This window comes from Tinamus guttatus, unplaced genomic scaffold (genome assembly GCF_059628265.1).
Source record: "Tinamus guttatus ecotype Peru unplaced genomic scaffold, ASM5962826v1 Tinamus_guttatus_pri_ptg000052l, whole genome shotgun sequence".
In the NCBI taxonomy this organism is placed as follows: Eukaryota; Metazoa; Chordata; class Aves; order Tinamiformes; family Tinamidae; genus Tinamus; species Tinamus guttatus.
This window is the reverse complement of record NW_028288586.1, coordinates 11,100,117-11,122,185: the sequence shown is the minus strand read 5'-3', so window position 1 is coordinate 11,122,185 and position 22,069 is coordinate 11,100,117. Positions and strand designations below refer to the sequence as shown.

The 22,069-nt window shown below is 38.0% G+C and overlaps 1 protein-coding gene across 1 annotated transcript in view; it reads left to right on the top strand.

Moving 5' to 3' along the window:
* Positions 1-22,069, top strand: part of CFAP99 (cilia and flagella associated protein 99) — a 53,562-nt gene that overhangs the window by 14,753 nt on the left and 16,740 nt on the right. The window contains exons 4-10 of the mRNA XM_088540050.1: positions 1,585-1,679; positions 7,847-7,959; positions 10,167-10,341; positions 15,084-15,164; positions 17,317-17,382; positions 17,747-17,806; positions 21,193-21,281. Coding sequence (XP_088396176.1) covers positions 1,585-1,679; positions 7,847-7,959; positions 10,167-10,341; positions 15,084-15,164; positions 17,317-17,382; positions 17,747-17,806; positions 21,193-21,281 — 679 coding nt within the window. The remainder of the gene's footprint in view (positions 1-1,584; positions 1,680-7,846; positions 7,960-10,166; positions 10,342-15,083; positions 15,165-17,316; positions 17,383-17,746; positions 17,807-21,192; positions 21,282-22,069) is intronic.

Below are 22,069 nucleotides of genomic sequence, written 5' to 3'. Positions count from 1 at the left end.
AAGCTGCTTGTGATTCCCCTTGCCAAGCTTCATTGACACTCAAACGATCAAAGCTGCTTATAAAGGCTGTTGCTATGTGTGAGCAGATTTGAATATAATAAAGCTTGTAGCAGATAAATGTTTATTGCACTGAGACTGCTTAAACATGTTGCTATGCGGGAGCATGAGGCAGAAGTCTCTAACAACACACACCGGCTTGGCTGCAGCATCCTGGTCGGGATTTACTGATCATCGCTGTTTGGGATCTAAAGTACTTCAGTGCAAGTGAAGCCTGGTTGACCCCAGTCATTGCAGTTAAAGAAAGGTTTATGCAGCAGCTCCTCAGCTTTACGGACCCATCAGAATCTCACAGCACTGACGGGGGCCTCTTCCTGTATCAAACTCCGTATTTGCTGGAGAGAAGTGTAAGAATCACGTTTTCTATTTCCTGGAGAATTCCACAATTTAAAAATTTGTTTCTATTCTACCTCAGAGTTTTAAAAATTATAACTTTTTCTGCAAAATGGTTACTTCAGAGCAAATGAAATGCTGGATTTTAATATCATATTTTCTGATAACATTTTTGTTATATGGAACAAGTTGTGATTTGGGAACAGAAGAACTATCCACTCTGAGAATGCTAAAAACAGAATATTAGCATTTTCTTTTACATCCCCTGCTCACATACAGTTTCGTCAGAGTAAGTTTGCTTATACTGAAAATTTTGGTTACATCAAAACAGCTCTTTCCAAAATCTGAATCCTGTCCAAAACTTTCCAGCCCCGTCTCTCAGGGGCTGTCTGACCCCCTTCCTTCCTGCCTTCTTGCCAGGCTAACACCAGAGCTGCCCAGCTATGATAACGCAGGTACTTGCTGTGTAAGCTGCTACCCAAAAAAAGCAGGTGTCTTCTCTCTTCTCTGTGCTCAGTCTGACCCCATTTCCTACCTTCTCTTAGTGTTTAACAGCCACTTGGTGACCTAATCAAGAAGCTGCTTCAGGCTAAAATGCATGATCAGGTTTAACTTGACCGTGTGGATGGTTGTACCTGCCCAAGGAAGTAAGCCAGGAAGGATGGGAACAAACAAGCAGGGTTTGATGGAGCTGCTTGGTTTAGCAGTGGGGTTGGCCTGATGAGGTGACTGTGAAACTTGGGAATTTCTGTGCTCCAGGCACTTCCTCCCCACCTTACTGCAGCCACACTCTGCCGCGGCAGATCTCCCAAGGTTGCAAATAGATATTTACAGGCTTCAGAAGGCCCACTGAATCACTTTAGATTAAACAATATTTTTAGATGCCTTTTGTGTAAATGCACAGATCTTCAGGTATTGTAATTTCCAGGAAATTGTGCAATTAGCTTACATATGACTCAAGAGACAAATAAGTGATCTATATGAGCCACACGATAAGGTCACCAGTGCTAATAATGATCATAAGATCAACATTATAATTTCTCATTGTCAACCCTTATACTGCCCAGCTGAATAAACACTATTCAAGACTATTTAAAATTGTAATAATGGTCCAAATCTCAGAGCATAGTGATTAGAAGGTATATGTTTTCCAGAATTTCCTGCTATGTTTTAAATGTATGTATCTTTTGACAGTTATTTGTTATCTGGCCACTTTTCAACTAGAAGAGCTTGGTCTTCAGCACTTCAGCAGAATTGTGAAATCTTTGGATACTGCAAAAATGCATAAGGTAACAAAAGTACCAAACTTGTTTAAAATAATAACCATCTCTTCATTGTTTTTGATTAATCTGATTTTTTTTTCAATTCCTAGCATAATTTAATTTGAGAAATTAGTGTCAAATTCTATTTACCTTATAAGAAATTAGTATTCTGCTGTCATAAAAATCTTCTGTGTGCCTAACTCATGTTCAGTCAAAGATCAGGTTAAAATGTATTTTACATTATCTGAGAATTTAAAATTCTTACAGATCATATAATCATGTAATCAAAATTACAGTTTTATCTAATTTACTCATGCTTGGTTCTGCTCATATTCTTCCTTTGACTTTGGGGCAACAGAATAAGCTTTTTCCTTAAGCAATGAATCCATTGAAACCTGTGGTTCCTTCTGATTTGCATTCTCTTTTTTTTTTTTTTCCTGAACAGTCCCATACTACTTTGATTATTTGCCCATTTTTGCCATCCATCTCTTTTTCTCCTTCCCAAGAAACATTTGCTAATTTGTAGCTGTGCAAATACCAATTACCCAGTTAAAACATATATGAAATTGGCCGGTCCATTGCTGCTAAAGAGAAAGCACAAGAGCAACATTCTGCCTGCCTTTTTCTCATTCAAATCACTTGTTTGGATTTTTTTTCTCTGTCTGCTAATTTTCTGTAGAAATTGAAATATCTTTGGCTTCACTTTCAAACTGTTTGAAAGTGCTCTTTTTCTCAAAACCTCTGTGTTAGGGATGGGCAGTCAGAGGGCTAAACAGACAGTGTTTTCTCATAAGCCCTGTTTTCTTACAAAAATAGGCTAAAAATGAAATAACTGCTGACATAGAAACTGTAAGCTGGTCATCCAGATGTTTAAAAGTATGTCCAAACACAAGGCTTGAATAACAGCTGTATAGTTTTCTGTGTAAGTGAGATTCAGAAGCTAGGCAAATTTTGGTAATCAGTCCTCAAAAAGCCAAGGTTTATCTTTATACTGATTACTTTGAATGTTCATGTGAATGGCAGAGCCCAGTCCATGACTGAAATTGCTAGACAGTATGCAGGGAGAAAGAAGGTTAGGTGGTCTGTAAAATGCTTTTAGAAACACTTTATTTTGATGAGCTTACCATGAAATACTCTTATTAATTCTGCTCAGAGACAAAAATGATACATTTCATTAACTGGCAGAAAAAAAAAAAAAAAAAAGAGAGAGAGAAGTGGCGGGAAAAATTATCCTAATCTGATAGACAGACAAATCACTCTTTGTCTAAAAAGCTCTCCCAGAGCCTTCTCTGATAAACAGCTTAGACACAAGCCACAGGATTGGATGCATCTTGAGCTCCTACGGCCAGCGACACAGTCTTCCCACTCGGTGCTGGTTACCTTGATTCCATTCACCCAGCTTTATGTGGCTTGAGCATCAGTGCACTCACACTTTATTTCAAATAATTTCTCCTTCTTTGCCTGGAATGATTTTTCTTCTGATGGGAAAGTGCAGCATTATGTGATCTTCTGCACCTCCTACTCTTTTCCCGTACATGTAATTTTGCAGAAGGGTCTTCTCAGATCCTCACCACCATCATACCTAGGTTTCCTTTTCTTGCACCAAAAGGGGTTCTTTGTCTCCAAACTGATGCTAGATTATATGAATGCACCTGCAGCAGAGGATTTAGAAGCAGCATTTGGTCCCCCAGCAACAGAGACAAAAACAGCAGAAGGCAGATTTGCAGCCGTAGCAACAGCCTAAAGTTGTTAGAAATCTGAGATGCTCCTTCAGGATACTGACCTGTAGATATCCTCTGATAACTGCTGAATCCAAGCTCAGCTGAGGTGCAAAATAACTATTCACATATATTTATTTGGAATAGATTTACCTTAATTAAAAAAGAAGTGCTTCTGAACATCACACATTGACTGGAATTATCTTAATTCATGGATATAATGAGTAGTCTTCATGAAATTAAGTGGATTATTCACATGAATGAGATCAATTTGTGAGAGCAGATCTTTCTCTTAGAGGACTGCAAGGTGGAATCCACTCTAACCAAAGTCTAAGCGTTTCCCTGTGACTTGTTCATGTTTAAATATTTTCATTTAGGTGGAATATCCAGGCATAAAAATAATGCTTGGACAGGAAAAATATGAGATCTCATTTTGTAATGTTAAGAATGCATGCAGGAATTCTTTATGGTTGTGTAAGTACAAAATCAAAGAATATAACACTATTTTTTATCCTCAGCAGGATTGTATCAGTAAGAAACTTAGCTATGCTTTGCTAGTTCAAGTCTATTTTTGCTTTTCATCATTCATGCTTGTTATTTTATTTTTGTGGTAAAATTTCGGTGTTTGCGTGTTAGAGAAAAGATGGTTGAAATAAAAAGTTGAAGAAAACAGCTTTATAATTTCATACTTGTATAAAATACAAAATAACTAGTGTTTCCTTTTTAGTTTTCAAGATCCTGTTTTGTTCTGTTTCATATTCTGATTGCTGCTAACAGTAGTGAAATCCTTTGTATATAAAGACCTTTGTGAGTTGCAAATGAAAAGCACACCATAAGAACTGGGAATTATAATTGCTATTTTGATGAAGTAGGAGCAGGCAAGATCAGGCCCCTGGAGGACATGTGGGCAAAAGAAGTCAAAATTGAGGCAAATAATGGCAAAGGCTCCAAAACCCTGCTAGGACACGTTTATTCCATCAAGGATTCTCAAAGCATAATCACCCATTACAATTTCTAGGCAGGAAAGCCTTGTTAAGGGCCCCTGGCCTTCCTCTTCCTCTCTGTGTTGCAGCTGAAGGGTAGAGTAGCACAGGTACTTGAACAGGTAAAGCTGAAGAACTGAACAGGAACTAGGAGGGAAAGAATCAACAAACGAAGGGAGGAGTAAACAGGAACCTCCTCAACTGCCAAATAGCTGTGGGTGTGATCAGGCAAAATTATCTCATTCTTGGATAGTGACTGGTCTGCATGGGGCAACTGGGTCTGCTGCTGCTTTCAGTTATTTCCTGAACTCTGGAGTCAAAAGCTTGTGTGATGAATATAAAGATTTTAGCTCTGCAAATGACCATTTATTTGGCTAAGATCATCCTAGACAAGGAAACTTCTCACTCTATTGAAAAATCTATACAATCTCACCATTTAAAAATACATTAAGGACATATTAGCAGAGCATGTGCAAATTCTCCAAAACAGGACATTAATTCAGCCCACCTATGCCGGTTAAAGACTGCAAAACAGTCTTTAATTATGCGATCTTGTTGTGTTTTGTGATGACCAGTGATGTATGATGATCAGTAAGTAGTAAAAATGTGTACAGTTCATTCTTGATATAATTCCACCTCTCCCAGAGACAAGTGAATCTGTCTTATGCTCTGTGAGTTCAGAAACTACTCTAGAGCAGCAAGAGGAGTAAGCAGAATAATGCTGTTACCAGAATGACTGTCCGGTGGCTCCCCCAAGCAGACTGATCCTGGTAACATCTGAAAAATAAGTGGTGAGAACATCAAGATGAACTCTGCAGCTATAAAAGCAGAGACCGCTGATGCTCAGGATGTTGCCTGCTCACGTGTGGCCAAAGACAGAACTGAAATATATGGGATTTTCCTTATGATCCAGTTCACACAGCGCAGAAGTTAATATTGTTGTATGGCTTCATGGGTCCAGTTCTGCCACTGCGTGTGGTGGGGATTATCAAAGCCAAGACTGTGGCATTGGCCCAGAAAGGCTTGGTTGGAACTGATGCTTGGCAGTCTCTGGGTTGCCATTTGCAACCCTCGTGTCGCCCTCGCAGTGCCTGGAAAACCATTCCAGGGCAGGGTCCGAAGGCTTCCCTGGCGTGGTGCATGGGGCACATCTTCATTTTAGCATTTCTCTGGCAGCTGTGACTCAAACACAGAACACCAAAGCATATATCACAACAGTAATATCTGATTACACAGTTCACCATTTCCTGTAAGCCACAGAGGCACCTCATGGCATTTGTTAATCACATAATTACCCGTTTATCCTAACAGAGTGTGAAATGCTAATAACCACTAGCTAACTACACATGCAGGAGAGGCAGGGATAGAAGCCAGCTGTTAAAGACAACACTAGAAATCACTAACTGTAAGCTGCTGGCAACAGAAAAAATTTAAAAAAAAAGAGTTTTTTCAAAGCTAAATGATCTGAGTATGTGTATATATATATACATATACATACACATATAGGTGTTAGGTTGCTTTGAATAAGCTGATTTGTTAGACCAGTGAGGATGGACTAGGCTACATAAAAGGAAAACTCAGGACACAGAGTTCAGCTTGAAGAAAGCTAGTGAAAAAAATATAGGATTTTCAGATTGCAGCCTGCAGTACTTCCACAGCAGCTTCTTCTGTGAACTTTCTAAGTAACCATAAATTTGAAACTAGCTCCTTCCCTCAGTGCCTGCCCTATTTTAAGTATATCTGTTCATTTTAATTCCATGGCTCTATAAGGACCTGCTTGAATTGGTTTAAAAAACATATTTTTGATAAATTCTGAGTATAGTCATAGCCTTCAACCGAGTAGGAAGAACATCATTGCAGTAGCCATGACTGCCCGGTCCATAATCATAACTAAACTTTGGATACCTGGGTATAAAATTTTGTTATGAAAGTGGTATATATGCAGTGCATCAGTTGTCTCGGAGAATATGAATTCTGTCTAGTCTTTTAGCATTTCGTATCTACATTGCAGCAGTACAAATGCGAGGTGAAAAATGGAATCCAACATGCATGTACTGCAGAGAAAGATGTTCCATAAGAACAACTCAGTTTTTCGACAGGGGGATGGAACATATTCCCTTATCATATACTTAGCAAAGCCCATTGAATCCAGAAGCACCGATAAAACAATTTCTTTTCTAATTCAAAATTTAGTTTATATTCATGCTCTTAGGGATAAATATGTCTTCTGTTGAAGGATGTGTTGATAACACACCAGTTACACATCTGCAGTTTGGGGGAAGAATGGTACTTTCTAGGCCAGAACGTGAATCTCAGGTGTTAATACTCATTCAGTCTTTCAGCTGTTGCTTAGATTTCTAACCCTTCCAAAAGTGTAATAGCTGAAACTAAAACTAAATTCACAGTTTAATTCCTGGAAATGGTTACTAGGCTATAGTTTTCAAGTAACGAGCTTTCTACAGTTGTGGAACATTGGCTAGCAAGAAGCTAGAGTCAAATCAGAATTGTTTCTTTCTGAGTTACTCACATGGCTCTGGGCCATTATGGGCCTGGCCTTGCACCTGAACTAATAAGTTCCTTGCCAGTCCTTCAGAAACAAAAGTTCTGGAGACCACAGTGCACAAACTCCTTTATGGCTCTTCAGAAACCAACACAGATAAGACAGGACTGATACCAAATCTGAACTAAGAATGCCCATAATGGTATTTATTTTGCTTTTGTTTTTCTATTATTGGGGTTATTCCAGCATGATATTTGCCTATATTTTCACTTCTAAGAATTTTAATGAAAAAGTTCAAATTCACATTTGGAATTTCTATCACTGTCAATGGCAGGTGCTGACTCTAAGGGCTGTTTTGCAAAAGTCTGTTTGGCTTTAAAGGCCATTTGAACAATTTAAGTTTCAAAGAAAGGCTGTTCACCTCCTCTCCTCACCTCTGTGTGAACTCGGAAGAAAACAAGAGAACATATTGCCTAGCAGTTATTAAAGTCCTCATTAATTCTGCCTTTCCTGTTCACAGGGAACTGAAAGGCAGTTGCTAATTCAGATGCAGTGCCAGGGTCACAATGTTTCTGGGTGTTGTAGATTATCTGACAACAGATAATTAAGAGTTGCCATTGGTATATTAGAGTTTAAAACCATAGACTAAAATCAGTGTATTGCAGTAACAGTTACTTTATTTTTGAATAAAAGCTTTTCTTTCTTGATAGTTGAAGCAAGTTCAAGGTTCATCAAAACACCCACATGTTTTAACCAGTAGATTGTTTTGGACAGTACAAATGTTTTAGTATCTATTAATGTTTTATAAAAGAAGGCTCAAAGACATGAATCTGACCCAACAGGATAAAGAAGAAGCTAGATATATAGAACATACTTGATTATAACTGTGAGATAAAAAAGCAAGTTCTTCAGCAGTGTCTGTAGTTAGACCAATTGTCTTTCTGTAGTCTTATATACATCATACATTCAGTTCATTACATTTAATCTTATTAGTTTCTTAGATTCTTCTTCAATACCTTGAATTTGAACACATGGATAAAAGATGAATGGAGTCATTTCTATGATTCTCTTTATGTAAAAGAGAACTGGATCGACTCGTTGCTAAGGTAAGCAGTGCTGAAGTAGTTTGTGTTGACCTCAAAGCTTAAACACAACACCCTGGAGAAAGTTTCCACTGAAAATTCAGTTTGCTTTTAAAGTGTTTCTGCTATTGTTGTCACTCAGAGCACTCACTGTTTTTCATGAGCCTATCATAATCCCTTTGACTTAACCAGAGGCAAGATTCTCTCATAGAAAAGTCCTTTCCCAGCTGTTGTTCATCTCTTTCTCAGTGCCACTGAATGTGGCAGTGTTTCTCAGTGCCACATTTATATTCCAAATACAACTGGAGGGTTCCATTTGTCTTACGGAGTTAGATTCCAACCTCACAAGTCACTTCAACATCTGTGTAACATTAAGTACACAAAAAAAGATGTTTAACTTCCCAGAGCCTGGTTTTATCCTCAGCCTTGTTTATGCAGATGGTCCTAAAACCCTTCTGAGCAAATCAGATAAGCAACTAAACAAGCCCTTTCCAAATTATTATTTATTTACACAGTTGCAGCAGCATTTAATGATTTAAATGCTCTAATCTGTTGGGTGTGTCCACACATTGGTTAGGAGATGATACAGCAGCATGAGTGCCCTTGCCAAATGGAGAATTTTCCTGGGGAGAACAGCAGCCATAGCTCAGGTCACACTGCAGCCTATGGTGCCACTTCTTCGCTGTTTTTACCCAGGACTGAATGATTTCTGCTGTCCTTGGCACACCTATGTGGCTGCAATCACTCATCTGCATTGCAGTATAGATTACCACAGATGATGGCAAATGCTGTTAGACAAAGCTGTGCTGCAAACTCTGTCAGCTGAAAAAGAGCTCACATCAATTTCTAACCTTCTCATCAAAGTCAGTATTATTAACCCTTTCAAACTCCTTAGATTATGCCAAATTAGCAAATGCAGTGATTTAAATTTGGCTTGCAATGTTTGCAATTCCACTGAGTTCTACTGGAAGTGCAGGGATATATCTGAGGTCAGAATTTGGCTGAATATATTCCAGTATAGGCATTTCAATCATAAAATATGCTTACAACAATACAGACACAAATACATAAAGATATACAAACACATCCACACACTTTTTATATGTACATATGTATATACATAGATGCTTAATCTATTGCTCATATTTCATGAATATAAAGATTATTGGAGCTGTCCTTCACACTCAGTTAAATTCAATGTAAAGAGCCCACATTATGCCTAGAAGTAAATGCAAGTTATACACGAAAATTCAAGACCATATTTGATTGTTGGGTTTGAAACTTCCCTTGAGGGGTTGAGGATCATTTTAATCATTTCAGTATCTTAAATCCTTTTAAATCTATCTTCTTTTCTTTCTAACATCGAGGAAGTTAATACTGAGTCCCATTTATTTTAATGGAGCAAAGCTATTTTGAGAAGTTATTTTTAAGCCTCATTCCATGATGACAGTACTAGCTAAGGTAACAGACACAAACATGTTGCTCTAAATTTGTAGTGTCAGCTACTTTTTAATTCAGGGAAAGCTCCCTTGCATGTATAATATTTAAGGGAAGGACACATATGGAGGAAAAATAACTGACATGAAGCTGATACCATAATTAGCCCTGTGATAAGTCACTTGTTTATGTGTTACCCTGAGACTTTACACCTTCCTGTCATTCTTGATAAGAAGTTCCAACATTCATACAAGCCCCCCCCAAAAAAATGGAATTCTTTTAACTGCCCCACAGGCACCGAATTTTGTTTTGGGGTTTCATTCCTTAATTCTGTCAAATTCCTTATATCTTTCTATTTTTTTTAATTGGAATTGCAAATTGCATGTGCTGTGAGATTAATCTATGTCTGCTGTGCCAGACAGCAAGAATGATGATACTTAGACCAAAGTTTGTCTGTTGTCTTTCTATTTGTATGTACTTTGCTTGTGACAACTGCTTTTCTGATTTACAGTATTGTCCTGGAAATGTAGCTGCTTATTTAGAAAAACCTATGGCTAATACACCTCTGTAGTCCAAATAAAGCAGATTAGCATCCATCAATTAGTGAAGTATACCTTAATTTGAGAAGCATAATGCAACTATATCATTGGTATAAATTCATGGCACAATTTTGTTGAAAGGGAATCAGCAGAATGGTTGAGAGCATTTACACCAATGTCAAGCTCAGATAGTGCATTGTAGATGTGCAAAAAAAAGGAAAAAGAGAAAATTAGAGTCTTTTTTTTTGTTTACAGATGGCAGCCAAAAGTACAGCAAGTGATTGAACAGCTCACAGATAAATTAAATAATTGTACTACCATTGCCAAGACTTCAATGGTCACTCAGCCAAAGGAATTTAATTTGACTGTACCTAAACCTCGTGCCATTCCTATGCCTCTGCCAATACCAGCACTGGAAAAAAGTCAGCCCGTGAGTGTTTTTATTCCTTGTGAGATAATAAGTTTCCTGCATTCTTGGGCACAGTTATAGGATGTGGTTAATAGTTGCTTTCAAAATAATTGTAGAAAATCCACAACCTTTGGCAGATCAACAAGAATAATGCCCTGAGTCAGATCAGAAAAGAATCAGAGAAGATATTCAAATGTCAGTTTTTATAAACTGCGACTGATTTGTTTGTAGATGAGCTCTCACTAAAATAAATGGCAAAGCAATTTTGGTGAAGATGATGTGTACTCTAGGTTTGCAGCTCCTCCTTGAGGGTGGAATATTATTACTTGCTATTTACATTAATGTTGAATCTCCTAAATTAATATTTTTCAGTTTAGACTTATTGCTCACAATCTTTGAGACTAGAATTTGTCTTTGAAAAGGTCAGGTTTCTATTTTACTAATTGTTTAAGATTCTAATTCAGTTGCAGATGTATAAATCTGAGGGGACACCATTGATTTTAAGTTGGGTCACTGGGATAAGGCACTGTCTAACTCTGACTTACTTAATCAAGAATCCAAGATAATCTATATTTAAATACAGTGAGAAGTGAGCTTGGAAGTCACAGTTTTGGGCATTATCTGCGGCCTTGTATTAGCACTTTAGGTTTTAAATAATGCATGTGTCGAATGCTTGTAGAAACCACTTAAATCTTAGGATAGCAGAACCATTTAATGGTAGAGTGTTATACAGTTAATGGGATTTTACATTGAAACAGCTTAATACCAAGCTCTGAAAAACTGCATTTAATAACTACTTAATCAGTATAGGAATGAGTCATATTGCTGTCATTTTAGTATCTTTATGCTGTGCAGCCCCTCTTAAAATAAATTTGCTTTAATGCAGACATATTTACTGAAGTTCTTTTGTGTTGTTAGTATTATATTAAATGCGGCTTATATTCTGAGCAAGACTGCTAATTTAAAAGCTTGTGTGAATCTCAGGCCATTAGCATAGCAGTGACATATGTTGTGCTCATTTCTGCACCTATCTTAGCAAATTAAGTTTCACTTTAATTTGCCATATTGTTGCCAACATCACCATTTTAGATCCTGAACTTTTGGCAGAGACTGAAAAGACAGCCCAGATGGGAAAAATGAGGTAGGAAAGTGAGAGCAGACCATACTTTTGGCTACTGCATAGTAGGGAGCTGTATGTAATTGGGATGAATGCACAAAAATAAGGCTTTTCCTGATTATATCCCCTAATCTCCTGTAGAATATTTTCTTTCATTTTCTCATGACATTGTCACACTTTTGACATATCTTTTTCTTCTCATGATTTTCACTCATCTGCCAAAGAGCCTGTCATGTAGCACATGAGCACAGAATATTGCAGTCACAATCACTAGAGGCATAGTTGCTACTGGACTTTGAAACAACTGTGTGATTTAATACGGAGGTGTTTGGATTATGAGCAATGACTGCTGGTTCCATTCCTATGTGAAATTCATTCAATTTGATGAATAGAAGTATTGCTTTAAGTGGGTCTTCCTGCTGGGTTACCTTGTATTCTGCAGTAGAGGTAATATGCAGAGTAGGATGAAAGGGCTCTCATAGCTCGGGTTCGTAGAGCTCCTCTCCCGTAAACTAGCACGTGCTGCCTTCACAGGAGGGGGCTGCAGAAGTGGCTCGTTGCACAGGACGGGACGGTTGCCCTGCTCAGTGATCTGTATTGAGCTGGGTCCCTTCACTGACTTGTGTTCCTTGCGGAAGGTTGTGATCATCAAGGGTCACTCGTCAGGGGGGAGGCACCTTTCCATTGATGTTAGACTGCCCTCCATGAAATACATTATTTCACTGAGAAATTTAATAATGAAACCCCTTGATCTAAAGTATACAGTCTCTTCAGCGTGCTTTGCACGCAAGCATGTGGGTGAGCACACAGACACACTCACAAATACAATTCTTCAACACTTGAGCTTGGAATTTGCAAAGGAAGCAAAGGGAGACAGGTGCTTCAATGTGATAACATGCAAATGGATTTGGACACCTTTTGACTCCCTTGGATATCTTGGCCTTACATTGCAACAAAATCCATCCCTTGAATATCAGCGCTGTAATAGAATAATAAGGTTATGCAATTATTTTATTTTTAGAGTTTCTAAAAAGCTATAATGTCATTAAAAATGATATCCCCTCTGAGATATGTTATTGTAACTCCAGTCAATTTTAGTGGATGCTTTAGGTATTTTCCTTATTATTTTATCTGTGCTTCATGGGTGGAGTTGCTTCTTTGTTCAAAATAATTACATGTGTGAAATGGCCAATAAAGAGAATTTTGTTTTCAAGTATATAGATAATGCTTTAACTTTATGATCTTGTTATGTATAAAAATAGAAGCTCTTATTACATTAAGCATTGCATTAGCCTGCCACTGTCTATCAGACAGCCGTATTTAAATATATATATATATACATGAGTGATCACTACCAAAATTCAAAGTGATTATTCATCAGTTAGTTTGCATATTTTCCCTCTCATGCCTCTTCTTGAAGTTCACGTTCTGTGGGCATTGTAAAACTGCCTCCGCTCATCCCATATGGGCATTTCTACTTGCATGCATTTTGGCGTGATTAAATAAAATTGAGTGAATTTCTTAGAAATCACTTGTCACTCCCTGGGTATTTACTACTTTATGCCCTGAAGGCACTGGTGTATGTTAAGGAGGTTGCATTGCAGGACCGGGGCTGTGTCAGGGGCTGTTTGAAAGGCCTGTAGGTCGTGCCATTTTGCTCTTCCTCAAGGTCCTGTGGTGCCTATTTGGGCCTATTTAGGCATTGCCTAAATAAACTTGTAGTATAAGGAGATTTAGAAAGCATAAGTGAGCCTGAGCACGGATTGAAGGGGAGAAGCAAGCATGAAACCTTTTATTCTCAGCCCTTTTTTGTTCATGTTGCTATTTAGTGGGTACAGTTAGGCCTTTCTGATCTCTCTACTGCTGGAATTTACAGTTTATTTAGTGATTTTTTCATCCTCTTCTACCCAGCATCTATAAGGAGATTTATAGAGGGTAATTGCTGTATTGTCTATCTGTCTGTCGGAGTGGTACTTGTTATCACCATGGTATCTGAGGGCTAAATTACAAGGCTAGGATTATTTCTGAAATAAAGCTGCCTGAAAAGTCTCCTCCTTAAATTACTCAGAATAAGCATAGCAGTTTCTGAGGGGAGAGAAATTTTCAGCTTACCCTGGCAGATGAGCACCGTTTTGCAGGTAAAGCACATGACTAGGAAGAACAGAGAAATACACTGATACTCGCTGCTCGTGCAACTCTTTGCAAGTCCTCTGGGCTCTAATTTCTCCATCCATAAAAGCATAATAAAAATTCTTAGGTACTGCTGGGAAACACTTTCACTTCTACCTCACTTAAAAAACTCCCAGCACTACTTGCACAGTCTCACTAGTGCATTTAATTGCTGGCTTTTTCTGTGCATTTGTTTGCTTGTCGATAACGATGTCAGAGGGCAAAGGCAGTGGAAAGTGTATCAGGTACGTGAGTATTTCCAAACATAGCGCTTTATATAGCCCGAGAAAACTAAATGGGATCTGCTTTTCCCTAACCTGACCTTCTGTACAATAATGATTGTAGATTTTTCCCAGGATTTCTTGAATTATTTCTGTAGTTTTTAATTGAGCTAGCACATTTTTAGCAAGATAAATATGTAAGTAGAAGTCCTGTAAACTGGCAGACTGTCTCACCCACACAAGGAAGAGACATCCAGTCTTATTTTCAGACTTTACTTCTGGACAAAATTTATTGATCAGGTATAAGAGCTATGAGTTAAGACACAAAAAAGAGCTTTTTGCTTGACAGCAGATACTGAAATGCCCCTGAAGACTCAGCCTAACTCAACATCCCACATTCCCTGTTCCCCGATGCACCTGCTGGGCCATAAGACAGCCAGGCTGTCACTTTTTCCTGGCTGTTTTATCCAAATTGCTCTCTGACTTGGGAGCACTTTCACAGCACTGTGAATAGCGCTCAGAGGCCCTCTCAGTCGTCTACCACCAAATATTTAATTTACATCTCCAGTGATTCCCCCTTCACAAGAATATAAGGGCAGCCACCATGAGCCAGGGAAAAAAAAAATTTGCCCAATTTCCTTTCTCCACTAGTGGCAGAACATGATACCTTGGAGGAGTACAAGGACAGGACAAGCCTCTTTGCTGCTTTATCCAGCTTCCTTCCCAGCTTCCAGCCTCCAACCAAAGGCTTCCTGAGCTGCAGGGAGCTTCCCAGGCACATTAATAACCCTCAGAAAGGGTCTGCTTCCTGAGCTGCAGGAACATCTGTAAACTTGTAGCTACTACAACGCGCAGTGCCCACGCTCCACAGCTTAGCTTCATTCACCTGCCAGGGCCAGGAAACTGAACTTAGTGAACTTCATGCCAAACACAGCATTTCCCCTTTCTAGCAACTTTTCCCTTCAGTAAGACCTATAGGTTTTATCTTTAGCCTTTCTTGTACTAGTTCCAGATTTTTTTTTCTTTCTAGTGTCTTATTTGGGGTTTGCATTACATTGGATAGCCTGAAAAGCCTGGACAATCCCAACTGACTGGAATCTGTGCATATTTTCTGTACTGGTACAAATAGAAAGGAATATTTTAAAAAATAACCTTACCTATTTTACAGTATAGGTGAATGTGATTATCTCCACAAGCATGAGTCATTTGGCATGTTTTATATCACGTATTATGAAGTTTATTGCCTTTTAATATAGGTTCCTCCAAGTACCTACAAAACCCCAAAGGAAAAAAAGCTGCTAGAGGAAATCAAAATACAAAATCGCCGAAAAGCAGAAGTAAGTGTATTATATTCTTATTCTAGTCTTTCTTTGATCCAAACTCCTTGTTTTGGAATACATTCCAGTTTTCAGAAATCTTGCTCCAGAAACCTGGAGCAAATTTGCTTTTGAGGCTAATAGAGACTCTTTCTCTAGAGTGATGGAGTCGGTGTCCTCTGTTCTGTTCTATCACCCTTTGTCCATTGTCCTTATTTTAATACTAATTGTTTGAGACAAAGTCCACCTTTTATTCACAGTATAAATAGTGTGTGAGAAATTTTGCAAGTAAACCTGTAAGATGGGAGAAACTCGATTACTTTCTTCTGTTCACAGGCTTGAAATTGTTTGGTGGCTCTTTAACTCCTGCAGGAGTGGATATTAAGGCATTCGCTTAATAATTAAAGCTTCAAAATTCAAAATATGTTCAACATTTGTTTTATTTTCTGTATTAACTGATAAATAACCACAAATCATCATCCACTACTGAAAGATCATCAGACTCTGAGTTCTTGCAGACTCTTCACTCTTTCTCTTAGCAGACTGAGAGTGGGAAGTCATGGTTTGTAAAGAAGGAGAATACATGCTCTGTATGTTAAAAGAGCAGGAGAAGGGAGGGTCTAGAAAGTGTCCTCATACAAAGAAACAGATCTAGTTATTTGAATTGATCCTAACTTTGATCTGAATCCCTGCTATACCTCCTGTTATAGGTAAAGCAGACTGCTGTCGTCTTCTTGAAATGAAATTAATTAAATGTCAGGTCCCACTTCTTTCCTGCTTCTCACACTGTCATCACCATATCCAATGCAGTCACACTATAAGCTTCATAAAACACATGCGATTTGACTTTCTATCTTCACTTTCCCACCTCCGTTCTGCAAATGCCTTACTCTAGCTTTTGTTAGCTGGTGCAAGACCATTTATCACGTTTCTGGACTATTCTCATGTCCTTGTGAAAGGAGCATTGAATTCTGCTCCCAAGTTGTAGTAAATACTTTAATGCCTGATATATTCTCAGGGGGTACACTTTGCAGTGTTCTTTCAGAGGTCTATCTATCTCACTGGCTATGCTTGATACTTCATTATCAAACCATTCTGCATTATTTTTTATCCTTTTATTATTTCCACATTATGCAGAAAGCACTTGCTTATTTGTCTGTATCCTTATTTGTATGTACAAACTTCTTAGAAACATGAGAAAAGTAAGATAATACAATGCCTGATTGTCAAAAATCTGACAACTATAAAATGTAACCACCACTCACATTCTTCAATGAAGGAAAAGCATGAACAAAGGGAACAAAGCAAAACCACCACAGAAATTATAGCTGCAATAATAGCATTTTTTTTCATCTCTGGAATGTCATAAAGGCATCCGAAGCATTCACAGAGGTCAATTCCCTAGATTATTATTCGGCTAAACAAGAAAAGTCCTAAAAGAAATCTGCAGTAAGAGCTGTTGTTTGTTTCTTTGCATTTTTGGAAAAGCAGTGACTGCCACTGTACACGTCATGACAGAACAACTCCAGGAAGGCATGAGAGAACACTGGAAGCTGTACTCTAGTGAGCCTATGGAAGCACTGATGTTATGGACAGGTCCTGTCAGGAATTCCATTGGAAAACCTACTCTCTGATTCACACTTTAGTATTTTTCTTTACAATCAAAAGAAAGATTTAAAAAAGGCAAAAAAAAAAAACCATAGAAATTTGCAGACTGGCTGCCTATGCTTCCCCCTTTAAAATGTTGGAGTGAAGTTACTACTGTGGATGTACCAATCCTTGGTACTCAGAGCATCCTCTAATGCACCCCAAAAAAAACCCACCACCACCAACAGAAGTGTTTGTCACATATACTGAAACAGTTACTGTCTATGATACTATGTGCCATAAATAATTATGATGCTTTTAACTCAAATTCTAAATGAGTAATGTGTTTCCTAACCTATCAAAGAGACTGATGCTCTATGCAAAGAGTACAACCACGTAGAACTATTTAGAAAATCTTGTCTGCTGCAAATCTTTCACCAGGAATGAAAATTCATATCAATATGAATTCTAGACTTCATTCACCAGAAACAAATTAGTGCACTGGTCGGGACTGCAGGGCTTTTTCAGATGGAAAATTCTTAGTAGATAATTCAAATGTACTGTATTTTTATGCTACTGACTGCAGGATCTGCTTCTGAAAGCAAATGTGAACCAGTTCAGGTGTGCAACTATGAAGCTTGAAAAGGAAAGGGTATGTAAAAAATACTTCTAATGTTCTATAGATAGTATTTAGTAGTCAAACAAAACACCACTATTACGTTTTTGTCATAATTTTAGCTAATAATTCTATGGTAATCAAAAAAAAATCTTGGCAATAACTTTATATTTGGACCTACTTTTGTGTCATTTGCTACTAAATATTCCCACTGAGCTGAGTGTACATAACAAGATTTTGAGGATATAACTATTGCAAAATATATCCCCTGTGTTCAGCTTTGTTACACTAGAAGCATATTGTAGATACATGCCTTTTTAGTAAAGAACTACTAGTTTTTGCTGAGTATTTGCAAATCTATCTTTGAAATGAAATAATATTTTGAAGAATTGAATTGCAGAATACACCTGACAGTATGAAGAGTAAGCCAGCATTCCAGGCTCAAAAGATCCAAAGCAGGGTGAGTAACATTTAAGGTACAGTTGTCAGATGTACTTGAAGGCTTTGGAGTAAAAAACACACATGCAAATTCTATGTTGATACAAACTCTACTGGAGTCTATAATTTTATATTAGGTTCTATGGCCAGGAGAACTGGATGGATTTTGTCTGTGGTTCATAAATTTTGGCTTACGGGCCTATGACAATCCACAGGGAGGTGCTCAGGAGGCAGTAGAAGTGCAACTACTCCATGAGGCAAGACAAGCGAGGAGTCAAGGGTAACCAAAGAACAGGTCAGGATGTAGGTCCTCAGTATGTGAACAGGTCAGGTTGGTGGTAGGGATGGTTTGTTTGGATAACCCAGTGATTATCAAACAAAGCAGGGTAATGGGAGAGGTCCGTGACCTGTGAGGTTACCCCGGAAGTCCAATCTGGAGACAGGGCTACAATGTAATTCCGGGGCCATGCTGGAAGTCCAGTCCGGACAGTGGGAGACACAACTGGAGAGGTGATGAGGAGCAGAACTCCCTCCAGCATTACATAGGCAAGGACTGAGGCCCAGACCTGAGCTTAAATGGAGCTCAGGTACCAGTGGGTAGAGGAGGTGGGTGGAGGTCTCAGGTGAGACTTATATCTCTAAATGCCCATTTCAAACTGAGATCCTAAAGAATTAATAGCAATGATTCCAGAAATGGCTTTCTGATATTCAGTACACATTTTGGAAGTTTTATCTTGTTTCCTCTAGGCATGTACTCAAGTCATAAAACTGACTATACTGATTGCTTCTTTGCTATGATTTGCAAGGGTCAGAGCACTGTGAACATGGAAATGACTACTCACCCATACTGGTATAGAGCACAGGAAAACTCATGCTGGTATTTCTGCAATTACTGTGCTACAGATAATCTTCAGTCTTACATCATTCAATCTGCCACTTTTCATTTGTATCAAGTTCATACCAGAATAATTGAAAGCAGAAGCTGTGCTTGTATTGTGCCCTCAAACACTTTGTGTGCTGATCTATCTACTCTTTAAAGCTGTGAATTTGGGCATAGCTCATTCATTTGGAGAGGCTTATTCCCTGCTTGGGATACACAGGCCAGTGTATGTCCAGGTGCTTTTAAATTACTGGAAAACAGTAAGATCCCAGCTCCCTCCACACTCAAAGGAGAAAAAAAATGGGAAACATTTACACAATTAGTATGAACACACATGGCCTGTAATTATGTGATCTTGGTTCAAGTCTATGAATATTCCGTTTCCTTTCCTGATAATCTGAAATATTGAAAATAGCTGCTGGTTGGTGAGAATCAAGCCATCTGCCTAAACTGTATAAAGAAAAATAAGGATTTAGTATCTTATTGCACTGATCAGAGGCTTTTAATATTTGCTAGTATCTTCTCTAGGAATATGATCAATTTTATCTCACCTAACAAATTTGTCTCAAAGGCTGGCTAGGTGATATTCAGACGGCTGCTGTAACAAGCTTAGACAGGCATATTCTTGAGGAGTTTTAAAATATAAAAATTCCTGTTGTCTTCCCTCTTGAGCAACTCTGTCTCTGAGCAGACAAGTTAAAAGGCCTAAGAAAAAGGTGTTTATCCAAGATGAATAAATCGGGTTATAATCCTTCCTCAAAATAATGAAATTATATAATATTTTAACCAACTAGTATTTTCATTTCCCTATTTATTAAAATATCCACACTATTATATACACATTTTCTCATTTCAATCAGGCACATTTGTTATGTGCAGCCAAATATTATTTCTTAGTGCTGTAACAAAAATCTTTGTTCATCCTTTTTCACTGCAATCATAAGACGATAGAGATGCCTCATTATTCTGGTTCATTCTGGTTCTTGCTCATATAAGGCCTTACTCTCTACATATTTATTGGTTTTTAGGAGCTATCATGTGTTCATAGGTGGAAAGAGTGAATACAATTTTTTTTTCCACAAGAATTACAACAGTTTTCAATTTGCCAAGTTGTTTGCACTTTCCCAGCTTGAAAAAGGAGAAGGTACCACATGGCAGAAAGGGAAAGAGTACAGTTTAAATATTCACCGATATCACTTGAGATTGAAGAATCTACTCAGTTATTTTTTTTATACTTGTCTGCACATATTTTGGGAGGCCTAGTTATTTTGACTGTATGGGCTTCTGTCTAATTTCTGATTAATAAAGTGGGAAATTGAAGTTAAAATGATTTCCATAATCAGTCTCAGTTCAATTCTCCATCCAAATTATAGTTAGGAAATGCAGAGCGTGAAATTGCCAAAATAACAGCATTTATATATATGTCAGAGAAAAGGCCCACTTTAATGCCAGTATAGTGTAGAAAGCACAGGCTGGAGGTGGAATGTCCACATAACGCAGAAACTTTGGGAAGGGCTGAGAAATGGACCAAAGAGGAAAGAAGATATCATTAGACATGGAGCAAGTAAGTATATTGAGTCAAACAGAAAGGAAGAAAATACTTATGTTTGTTTACTTTCCTCTCTGAAATTCTTTGAGTTATTATTTTGCTAAGAAATAGTCAGAAGATTATTTTTTTCTCTATTAAAATATAACACCTAAGTGGAAAATACATTTACTGTACTTAGAAATTTCTAGGTTAATTTTGGTATTCTCAATCTACATAATTATCCCACTAGCACCCCTTGGCCTCTGTTCAGATCAGGTCAATTTTATGCACTTGTCAGGTGCAAGGTTCATTTGTAACTGGCAGAGAGGTTGTTCCCCTTTCCCTCTCAGTATCTAGAGATTTGAAGGCAACTCTTTGAAGAACTTAAAAGAAGCCAGAGGATCTTGTCCAAGTAATGCCATGGAGAGGACAAGTCAGTGAAATCTGTGATTTGCTTCTACTGTCCAGAAAATTAGTATGGAGATAGGTGATGCCAATTACAAGTATTTTAAAGTTTAAATATTATTTACGGAACATGTGAAAGCAGCACCTTTCGGTGAAAGATACTGCCTATATTTTACTTTAATGTTTTTGGCTATCTTATCTTCTTTCAGAACCATTCATACAAATGACATTGGAAGCAGTTTTTTCCTTTTCCAAACCAGATGGCATCTTCTTCCTCTTAGAATATGTGCATGCACACTGTGTTTATGGGTACTGGAAAAAGAAAGGAAGTGAACACCTTCTATGGGATTTGACATGGTCCAAGAGTGATTACAAATTTATAATCCACTTGGGGACTTTGCTGATTTTTTAAGCAGCTTGAGTGGTTTATGAACAGCATGCAATTTCATTGTTAATGTCAGATTAATGCTAGATGAATGCTTTAAGCAGAATTTATGCTGTCTTAAGTCGATTTATTTAACCCATTAAAATGTTTTTATACTCTGTTTTATGGTTTTCAGTACTAACTATCGTATATACATTCCCTTTCCAACAGATTGACAATATACCTATTAAATTAAATGCAGCAGCTATTTTAAGAGAGGGTGCCCTCTATCAGCGGAAAATGGAACAGGAGCTCAAGAGGTACAATTATGCATCCTTCTCAGATTACTTTTTCATATATATTGATATAGAATAAGTAACCATGCTGAAAATAATAAAGAAAACTCCAGATAAATTAATATAATGGGTCTGTTGTAAAGTATTAGAAAACTGTTTTGCAAAGATAGTTGACAGAGAAGAGTGGACTACGATGAAGTCTACATTAAAGTTATGGTTTTACTGTAGATGCTATGCAGGATTACTGTGTTCTGAATAGCACTTGTAAATTCCAATAGAGACACATGTTATATATGTTCTGACTCCCCAGAATAACCAATGAGCCAAAGGCCCATCTATTTATGTGTCCTTTATAAAAATGCACATGCACATATATAAAAGCCAAATCATTTCTTATACTTCCATTTTCTTTAATGTTATGTGGTCAGTTACATAGATTTTCTATATGAACTTGTTTCCATATAAATACTTGTCCATTTCCATTATAATCAGGTGTTAGAGAGGACCAATCCTGTGCTGTTCCACAAGGCTGGAAGTCAGCAGCTGAGGTGGGCAGCAATGCATGCAGGAGCAGTGTCCTCACGAGCAAGGGCTCAGGCCCACAGAATGCAGGCAAGGCAGGGAGGGACAGGAACCAAGGGCAGTCAACAGTGCAGTGATTGCCAGATGAGTCCGTAGTGATGAGTCGGGGCCGAGACCAAGCTAGGAGGTCAAGTCAATGAGACAGGGTCAACAAAGTACAAAGCTGAGCACAGGCATATCTACAGGATAGCTTGGACACAGACAAAAGCTGTTGACACGAGCCAAAATGT